The following is a 10812-nucleotide window of genomic DNA, read 5'->3' on the forward strand; positions in this document are numbered from 1 at the left end:
GTGTGTGTGTGTGTGTGTGTGTGTGTGTGTGTGTGTGTGTGTGTGGTGAAGTCTCTTATTGAGGACAGGGCACAGATATGTGGAAGCAGACAGAACAGATATTTTCTGTTTATCCTGCAATTCATTTTCTGTCTAGCACTGGAGCTGTAGAACATCTACAGTCTAGAGACGGCCCCTTTCCTCTGTTTGCCCCGCCTCGGAAAAGGGGGGAGGGGTATCTGATGCGAATTGCATAATCACCACACTGATCTTTATTTTCTCATCTTCATTTCTAGTGCGACAGTGACAGCGACCAGGAAGAGAAGGTAAGACACCACCCCCTCCACTGCAAACACAACCCACAAGGCTCTGGGTGCAGCACAGTGGCATGCCTACCTGTTCCCTTGTGAAGGATGTCTTTATTGGTCACACGGTGACATTTTCAATGATAAGATATACTGTGCCAAATCTGTGACATCCTCCCCTTTGAAACATGCTGCTTCATGTCTCATTTTTTGTCACACCAAATTTTCAATTCATAGACCCCCCCAAAACAGTTTTAAAGAGAAATTGATTTTTTTATTTTTATTTATTTATTTATTTTGGTTCATGATAGAAAGAGTCTAGTTCCTCCTGTGTATTTATAGTGCCATTTCTACCTGCCTTTGTCTGACCTCCTTGTTCCTTCCCACTTTTCCATAGCTTTCTAGTAGACATGTCAGTGATGTACTGCTAGGAATTTCCTCACAGGGCAGGGTGGGCAGGGCTGGGGGTGGGGGCTCTGCTGCCTTCTGTGGGGGGGGTGTTGGGGAAGGGGCATCTCCCCAGCAGGTATCCCCTCTACCTGGAGGCTGAGGCCCAGCCTTAGTGTATACGTATCAACGTGGATGAAGAAGGAATCCAGGCTCTGAGCCTCCAGAACATCAAAATCGGGACCAGTAAAGTAGGTTTTCTGTTGACTAAAGCAAAAGGTTTATGGGGGTGTTGGGTTTTGTTTTTTTTTTTCTTCTTCTTCTTCTTCCTTGCTGTTGACATCTGCCAAACAAGTGTCTTTCCATTTTTACTGATGCCTTGTGTAACTTAAAAACTTACCTGAATCTCAGAGTGTGTGCACTCCATGGTCCCAAAGCAATCGGTCAGTCCTTCCTTCTCCTGTGCCCCGTTCCGTGATTTCCGCCTCCTTCCTGCCGGCTTATCCTCCCCAGAATCCCACGGTTGGTTCACGTGCCCGATCCTTCCCCATCCGTCTCTCGGACTTTCTCCCTCCGCCTCCACCACAGCCTCCAGGAAAGATCTGAAGGCTCCTGTTCTCCACTGTCATTAATTTGAATTCAGCATATGTAGCCGGTTATAAAACCCGAGACACCATCATCTGAGCAGGTCAAGCATATTCAGATGAAGACAAATGGTGCTTATTTGATTTCCTTAAAATCAGGAAATGAAAAAAGTGCTCTCTGGAGAAATCACGCTCCGCCTGACTTAGATGATAGACCAGCGCGTGTCCCCCAGATAAGAACAGCCTCTCGCCTGGAGGTTTTTATCTCTGAAGGACGGCCAGGACTGTCAGCTTGCTGACATGTGCATTATCCATGTCATTTTAAACAAAGTGACCTATGGAAGGGTGCGCGGTGCTGTGACATGGTAATGGGCTGTTGGATGACAGCGGAGGTACACACTGGGTGGGGGGCTGCGGGCTGCTCTTTTGTTTAACTGACAAGTCAGAGCTTCCTGCCTCCAACCCCCAGGAGAGACTCTTAGCTCCTTAGAAGTAGGACCTTGGGTATTTTGGACAGCCAACTTGTGTCAGGATACATGACAGCATACGAAGTTCAATCGCTGCCCACGCTAGCTCCAAGGTCACATGGACATAGGACAAAATTCTCCATCATTCTGTGGGGCGCCCTTGGCACCCAGGAAGAGGCTGCAACCTTTTGACCATTTTTCAGAGCTCCACAGGAAAGCCACAGCTGACCTCACTTCTACAAGAGGGCAGATTTTATTCTAGGTCTTTGTGTGCACACTTGGATATATGTGCGTTTTCCTGTACAGGCGGGTCCGTGTGTACCTGTGTGCAGGTACATGCAGAGGCCATTACCAAGGGTTGCCTATAGGATTTTAAAGATAGACTCTTGTTAGCCTGGAGTTCACTAAGAAGGCTAGGTTTGCTGGCCTGCAAACTGCAGGTACTGTCCTGTCTCTGCCTGCCAGAACTAGGGTCCTAAGCCTGTGGCTTCTGGGCATTGAAGTCATGTGTGAACAGAAAGCTCTTCCAAATAAGCTCTCCCGCTAGTCGGGGCATCTTTATTTCAAAAGCCTGATGGCATATACCTGTCGTGCCAACATTTAGGAGACTGGGGCAGCAGAATTTCAAGTTTCACACCAGCATGTCCTACATAGGGAGGTTCTATTTCAAATAAATAAGTAAAGTAGATTCCATATTGACACAGCTGCCTACAGTAGTGGGAGAAGGTAGTAAAAATTCCTCTTTGCCATCTTTTCTTAGTATCTCAATCAAGGCTCTTGTCCCAGAATACCCCAGCATCTCCAAGGAACTATGGCCAGACCTGGTCTCCCCTCCAGCTCCCTTGCCCTGGAGTCTCTGAGGACATCCACCATCATTAATCTAGACCATCAGACTCTGGCTGTTTCTAGAATGGCAGGGCTGTTGTCATTAGAAACATTGGAAGGGGATGATCAAGGTGACTGGGAGCAGCAGGAGAAAGCTAGAAAAAAAAAAAAAAAAAAAAAAAAAAACAGAACAACTGAGTCCCAGGCTGTGTGAGGAGAGTGAACGGGCAGCACTAAGGGTAAGATGTCAGTTGGTGGGCAGGGGGCAGGAGGCACATTCTTTTTTGTGCACGGTACACCCCATGCCTACGCACTGGGTTGTAATTTGTTTGCATCTTGAAGATCATAAAGGCTTTTGTAACTGGGAGCTAGTCCTCTGTGCCATCCCTGCTCTAACACGGGTGTTTCTCCAGGGGGTTCCCAGCAGGAAACCAGGAGCCTCTAATTGCACCAGTGCCTGCCTGGCCCACTCGTAGTTAAGTCTGCCAGCCTTCTCCTTTTCCAGCTGAGACAGGGTAGTGTTTATCACCAACCTGAACACCATCCTCCCAGCTTTGCAGGAGCCCTGTCAGCCTGCTCCATGGTTGGGCCTTTCCCTGGAGCCCCTGAGCCCACTGGGGTGCTGGCTGACACCGCATGGAGGGTTCGAATACAAATATGAATTGCTAATGGTGGTGTAGATGCCACTCAGCATCCTGGGATCCCTTCAGCAAGTCCCACCGGGGCTGCTGTTGTAGCCAAAAGTGAGACTTGCAGGAGGGACATGGTAGGAATTCTCTCCGGAAGACCTGTCATTCTAACTCCGTGGGGATCCGCAGAACCGGCAGTCTAAAATTAGGGTACGGTATTTCACACAGCTGACTGAATTAAGATAAACTCGGCTTTCTTTGGATACGAAGCTATAATTTATAAAATGATACCCTTACTAATTAATGTGAAAGTATCTGGGAAAGGGCCGGGAAAGCAGAGCCGTTCTGAAATGCGGGAGACTAAGACTTGCCCGTGGAATGGATCCGATGAGACCCCACTGCAAGCATCCTCAGCCACAGGACGAACATTTCCTGTTAGCAACCGAGAACCTGGGAGACTCCTGGGAAGGGAAAAATGGGGTGGTGGATTAAGTAGGCGGTGAACCTAGTGTCGTGAATGTGGGCTGTCTCTTCATTTGTCATTAGGAACAAGGAAGAGGCAGCACTTGGCCCTCTTATCATCCAAATTAAGCAATTACGCCAATCCCACACTGGAGGAGAATCGCTGTCAGGAGGACAGTGCGGCGGCAGTAGTGCTTCTGCACACGTGCTCTACATTTTCTTTTCTCTAACACTGGCAGCACCCTTGCCGCGTAAAGCAACACCCCTCGTTTGGTTATGAAATTAATGTCAAGATTTAAACGCACAGTCTCTCCACCTACCCACTTCTCTTTGGCTGCGTGCGCCAAGGGATGGCGGATCAGAAGGTGTCTCTAATCTCGTTCCTGGCTCTGTCCCTTGTCGTTCTGTATGCAGGATGATGCTTGCTTGGTATTGTTGGGTAGGAGATGGGGTGGCATAACACCACCTTGCTCCTGTGAGAGCAGATTACAGGGTCTGTGCCTGCACTCCCCAAGTGTTAACCGAACTAGTTCACTGGGATCAAGACTCACACTGGGCAAGAGGAAAGCTGTGCTTTAGCGCCAGGAGCTTGAGTCCTGCGCAAGACCCAGGGCACCCCAAAGCTCAGTTCTGGATAGAAGCACTAGATTTTAAATGGTCCCTAAAACTGTATCCTCTCAACCCCCTTATCTAAACATATTATTCATACACATCAGAGTAATGTGGGGCCATTGTAAAATGAGCAGGCAGCCATTAAGTAATAGATGATACCCATTTGTCCAGTTGGCAGCTGTTCCCAGGTATCAAACCTTTCCTATTTGCAGGGGAAAGTTTTTATTCAGGCCTAAGGGGGCCAGGGATAGTATTTCTTTTTTAACCTGAGGTAATATTCACACAAAGCTTCTGAGGTAATATTTTTGCTCACTTTTTTATTTGTTCTTTGAGAATTTGGTACAGTGGATTGTTGTTCCTCATGTATTTGAGACAAGGTCTCGATATGTAGCTCTGGATGTCTTAATAGTTATGTTAAGCGGACTTGCCTTGAACTCACAGAGATCTGCCTTCCCGCTTGCTTGTGCCTCCCCTTGTGGGGATTAAAGGTGTCCACCACCACATTCAGGCTCTCATAGAATCTGTATTGTTCATATTCACTTCCTCAGTTCCTCCCAAATGTACCCCTCCCCTGTACCCATTCAACTGTGTCCTTCAGGATTTTCTTCTTGTTGTTGCTGATATATTTACTTATGTATTTATTAATTTTCAACTTTTAATACATCTTTAATTAGTAATATAATAAAAAAGGTTATATCAGTTTCCCCCTTACAACTCCCATGCCCTCCCAACTCCCGGGGTAATATTTTATCACTGAAACTGGGTCAAGAAATTAAGCTTAGTGCTCTTACATAGCATGCTGGGAAACCCTGGGTTCCATCCTCCATATCACATAAGCCAGGCAAAGTGGAGCGTGCATGTAGACCCAGCTCTTGGGAGGTAGGGGCAAGAGGAGTGGAAGTTCAAGACCTTCCTCAGCAACATAGTTAACTGTGAGACCATTCTGGGCTACTGTCTTCAAAGAAAAAAAATTTTTTAATTGTTGTTCTTGGTCATGATGCAACTCATGTATTAGGGAAGAAATCTAACTGTGGCTTCTTTTCCTAATCCAGCATAGACCACACACACATGCCATCTTCACTTGGCTCAGGAAGGCTTTTGAAACTGCTGAAAAGTCAAACCGAAGATGAGGCGTGTGACTGTGTGCTTCTAACGGAAGAGTTCCGTCGCTTGATTGCCAGGCCATGTGGTACCCTTGTTAAAGGCCATGCATCCTCAGCAACATTCCGGAAACTGAGGAGGCCCTCACTGTGGCTTGTGCAGTCTCCATCCTTGGTTTGGCAATCAGCTGCATCCTGATTCAGGGGCTGTGGAGACGGCTCAGTGGATAAGAGTAGTCAGTGTATGAGCATGAGGATCTGAGTTCAGATCCCAGCACCCACATAGAAATACCAGTGTGGTCATATGTTCTTATAACTCCAGTGCTACGGAGGTGGGAGGACTGTAGATAAGAGGATCACTAGAGCTTACTGGCTGCCTACTTAGCTCCGGGTCCAGTGAGAGAGCCTGTTTCAAGGGAATAAGGCCCAGAGTGATAGAGAAATATACCCAACATCCTCTTCTGGCTTCTGTTGCCATGGAAACACATCTGTGCACGCACCCCTCCAACACACACACACGTATGTACACACATACCCAAAGACATACCCCGATTGAGAGACCACTGCAATGCGCCGTCCTCTTTTACAGACAGTTTTTCAGCCAGGAAAAGAATCATCACTGTCCAGCCCTCCCAGAAGCAAAGCAAATAGCCATCACCCAGAAGAGTGGCAACTCTGGTTCTTGCTTGTGACTCTGTTCCTTCACTCAGCACTGGGCAGAAGAAATGAAGCACTGGGTATTTTGCTGGCGTTGCATTTTTGTTCTTCTAAGGAGAGCGAGCGCGTAGAAGCCCTGTCCCATGGCCTGGTGCTCTGACCTGGGTCTTCCCTAGCCATTCCAATGTCTGCTTCCCAGGCTCCACCAAATACACAGTCTCTTCCCCTTGCCTCTGCACTTCTGCCGTTTGATTTTTCTCATAAAAACATCTCTGTAAATTTCCTAGCATTCGGGGGACAATTTCTACAGCTGTTGGCTGAGTTTCAATAGCTTTCTCATTTTGGAGTCTCAATTTCCTAAATGCCTATCAACCTCCCCTTACCCCTCCAATATTATGTCTGGGTTAAGATGACATTTTATTATTCTTCCAATGTTATCGTGTTTCGAATTGGCTTAATTACCCCCATATCCACTCAGCGTTCCTATTGATGCCATCTTCAGATTAAATATCTACTGGAAATTATTTTAAATCCTGAATCTTATTATTTTTTTTTCTTCGTTCTATCATAGCTTTTTCCGGCCAGAGTAAAACTGGATGTCTGTATACAGTAATCTTTTCAGTTTATAGCACTTCATATCCCTGAAAAACATGGGTTATAATACACAGATTTAAATGTTTTAATTGCATTTTTTTTCTGCATGTGGTAGATACATGTGTACCCTGGCATACATGTGCAAAACAGAGGATGGTCTGTGGGGGTTTCTTCTCTCCTTCCATTAACTGGGTTCCAGTGATAGAACTCACATCTTTCAGCTTGGAAACCAGTGTTTTACCCCCTGAGCCATCTCGATGGTACCCTGCATATTTGTTATATGTAGGTAGGAACTGTTGGGAATTTGTCAAGATATCTTCAGCTGAATTTCTGTTTCTTGGGGGTGAATGGAATGAAGAGTAAGATCCTGTGGAAGCATTTTGTTTTCCACAGTGGTGGACCACAAAGAGGAACCCTTGGAGACAAGTTTCTAGTTTCTTGCAGCCAGTCAGCTTCCAGGCTATAGACAAACCTCCTGATGGTATTGGGTCTTGGAATCATTATCTGTAGTGGGGCTGGGTTAGATAACCTTGCACAGTTATCCTGGTTTCTCCATATAGCTGTCTGCCTCAAAAGCATGATTAAACCCCAAATATATGGTGTGTGTGTGTGTGTGTGTGTGTGTGTGTGTGTGTGTGTGTGTGTATGTGTGTGTGAAGTGTCTATGGAGCCAAGGATGACTTTGAATTCCTGATCCTTCTGGCTTCATCTCACAAGTGCTGGGATATAGGTGTATTTGCTACTACAACTGGTATGCATTGCTGGATGTAGAGCCCAGGCCTTTGTGCATGCTAGGCAAACACTCTTCCTACTGAGCTGTGTCTCCAGCCTTACAACTGTCAGTGGCGGGTGTTGTTTTGTTTTGTGTTGTTTTGTTTTGTTTTGTTTTGTTTGTGTGTGTCAAGATGGCAATATTATTCCACAAAAGCTGTTTTACTCTTCCCTCTCTTTTGAACACGTGAGGGAGAAAAGGCATGGTGGACAAACTTGGGCACGTGTATGTGGACTCATTCACGGAGCTGAAGGGAGTGTGCCTGTGGGTCCATTGCCTGTGTGCTGTTGCCTTCAGCTGCTCCTATATAGCCACATAGTCTTTTTCCATCATTTACTTTATAGAGTTTGGACTCAGCTGGAACGTAACGAAGACAGAGAAATTAGTTCTTTCTCCATTCTTCAGTCTTCAGTATGTTTTGGGAAAATATAGACACTAAATAAAGATCACCCTTATATAATATGTTTCATGAGCTCAATTAATTGGTAAGGAGTCTCATTTGGCTGAAGAAGTGGAAGCATCTGAAATTGAGCACCCGGTTCTATATCCCCATTCTCTTAGGTGAGCTACGCTCTTGGGTTTCATGGCTTCCCTGAAAGGAGAGTTGCCACGCCATAGACCAGTGTGCCTTTGGGTTTCATGAGATTGGCCAGAGTTCTCTGCTTCTCTGGAGACTCTTACTTCTTTCGTATGAGAGTTGGGGGAGTGTTCAGTGCTCAACAGAATTGTGTGGATGTCTCTTTAATTACAGACGTGTGTATTCACAGGTTTGTGTGGCTGCCCTAGTTCTACCCACCACCCCTTGGGTATAGCATGGCGGTTACAGTGTTCCCCATCACTGTGCTGTTCCAATATGATCAATACCATAAGATGTGTATATCAGGGTAAGATGTCTCTATTAGGATATACTACTAGTTGTCTCAATTCTAGTTTGTAAAGAAGTCTCAAGCTGGGCGTGGTGGCACACGCCTTTAATCCCAGCACTCGGGAGGCAGAGGCAGGTGGATTTCTGAGTTCGAGGCCAGCCTGGTCTACAGAATGAGTTCCAGGACAACCAAGGCTACACAGAGAAACCGTGTCTCGAAAAACCAAAAAAAAAAAAAAAGTCTCAACACTTACTTTGAGGTGTCATCTCAGTTGATAAAGGGCTCACCTTGCAAGGATGAAGACCAGACTTCTATCCCTGTGTCCATGTTAGAAAGCTGGGCATGTAATCTTAATACTGGAGAGGCAGAGACGGGGGCTTGCTAGCCTAGACTACATAGTAAACTCCAAGGCCACTGAGAGACACTCCTTAAAAGGAAAAAAGATGGATAACAACTAAGGAGTTGTCCTCTGGTCTCTACACATGTATGCATGCATTTACTCAGTAACATACACACACACCAAAATTCAATGGATAAATATACTTTTCTTATTATTCATGGTACATCTGAAAAGGTTCCCCTTGTGTATATTGTAGAACTTTTCCTAATCAGATTGGTAGGTGCTAACTACGGAACTGAGTGATCGTCTTCAATTCCATGAGGCCAGAAGCAGCTTTTCTCCTTGCCGTCACAAACATGGCTTTATTTATGATCTACCAGAGGCAATGGGCTAAAAGCACGTGAAACTCAGGTTGGCCGGGAACCCCTGAAATGGACGGTTGTACTGTTGAAGGAGATCAGTGTGGATTTTGTTTTGTTTTAGGGATTTCTGATGAGGTTCTGAGTTCTTGATGTCATCGTGTAGATATTAACTGGTGACAAGTTGAGATTAGGGTCAAGGAGGCTGTCTAAATAATAGTATAAAGAAGAAAACTTCTCAAGACACATGTGGTGGCATATACTTTAAATTCCAGCATTTGGGAGGCAGAGGCAGGCCGAACAAAGCTCTATGAGTTCAAGGCCAACCTAATCTACATGGAAGATTCCAAGATGGGTGGTGTGACATAGTGAGACCTTGTTCAAAAAAGAAAGAGATAAAAACAAAAAGAGAAAGAAACATAAGAAACATAGCTTCTCATTGAAGTATGTGCTGCATTATTTGGAACACGTACACACACATCATTTTATATATGACCTGCTTAAGTGTGTATCCTGGGGACCAGCATGGTAGCCCTTCAAAGACTTTATCCTCTCAAGCCCATGTCTTCCTCTTACAGGTTAAGAAAATGGAATATAAGGATGGTTTAAGGGCCAGGGTCTGAGTCCTTTTCCCTGTTAGCTTATCTTTCTTTCCTGGTGACAAAAATACCTGGTAGGCGTGGGGGTGGGGGGTGGGATCACATAAAAGCAGAAAAGATTGATTCTTTGGCTTTTGGCTTCTATCCTTTGCTTAGTACTATAGCTGTGGGCTTGTAGCCCAGTAGAACATTATGATGAGGAGGATGTGGTAGAGTGAAGATGTTGAATCTATGGGAACCACAAAACAGGAAGAGAAAGAGGAAGGAACCATAGTCCCACTTCTTACGGTTTTGACCTACTTTCTGTAACTATATCAAACCTCCTAAAGTGTCTTCGGATTCCTGCTTGGTCCCCACCTAAGGACTAAACCTCTGAATGAGGCTCTAGATCAAATGACCATCGTTGGGCAATGTGTGAGAGCCATATTGGAACCCATGCTATGTGCTTGTTGGATATGATGTCATGTGTCCACGCATCTTCACTTATACTCTTAGGATTCCAGCTAGCTTCTGAACATGACTCCATGACAGGAAACACTGAGTAGATTCAACATGTTCACTGATAAGAGAGGCACGGGCCATTCTGGTATGTGCCTCTCATCTTTTCAGGTTGCAAAAAAGTCTAAGGCGTATTAGTTTCTGTTCTGTCACTGTGATAAACTACTGGAGAAAAAGCAGCTTAAGGAAGAAAGGGTTTTATTTTGGCTTACAGTTTCCGAGGAGGCATAGTCCATCATCTTAGGGAAGCCATGGCAGCAGGTGCGTGAGGCAGCCGGACAGTCAGGAAGTAGAGAGCGGCATACTTCATCCACGTATTGAAGAGAGGTGGAGCAAGGAGGGAGGTCGGGCGAGAGAGGTGGAGACACACAGAGAGACACATAGAGGGAGAGAACCGGAAGTGGGTCTAGACTACAAAACCTCAAAGCACACCCCCGGTGACACACTTCCTCCATCAAGGCTCTACCTCCTAAAGGTTCTGTATCCTTCCCAGATAGCACCGCCGACTGGAGAGAAAGTGTTCACACACATGAGCCTAAACCACGACACAAAGGCAAGAAGGATTGGCCTTAATGTAAGACCATATAGTTTGATTTAAACGTGGGGATAACAGAGTCTCTTTTGTGATAGTTGATTAGAGGCATAGGCGATGCAAATCCCCTGAAATAAGATTAACCCATGGGCTGGTGAGATGGCTCAGTGGGTAAGAGCACCCGACTGCTCTTCCGAAGGTCCGGAGTTCAAATCCCAGCAACCACATGGTGGCTCATAACCATC

At 45.7% G+C, this 10812-nt stretch overlaps 1 protein-coding gene across 1 annotated transcript in view; it reads left to right on the forward strand.

Moving 5' to 3' along the window:
• Positions 1-10812, forward strand: part of Auts2 (activator of transcription and developmental regulator AUTS2) — a 1110887-nt gene that overhangs the window by 777977 nt on the left and 322098 nt on the right. The window contains exon 5 of the mRNA XM_021187184.2: positions 276-305. Coding sequence (XP_021042843.1) covers positions 276-305 — 30 coding nt within the window. The remainder of the gene's footprint in view (positions 1-275; positions 306-10812) is intronic.

Source organism: Mus pahari, chromosome 23 (assembly GCF_900095145.1).
Source record: "Mus pahari chromosome 23, PAHARI_EIJ_v1.1, whole genome shotgun sequence".
NCBI lineage: Eukaryota > Metazoa > Chordata > Mammalia > Rodentia > Muridae > Mus > Mus pahari.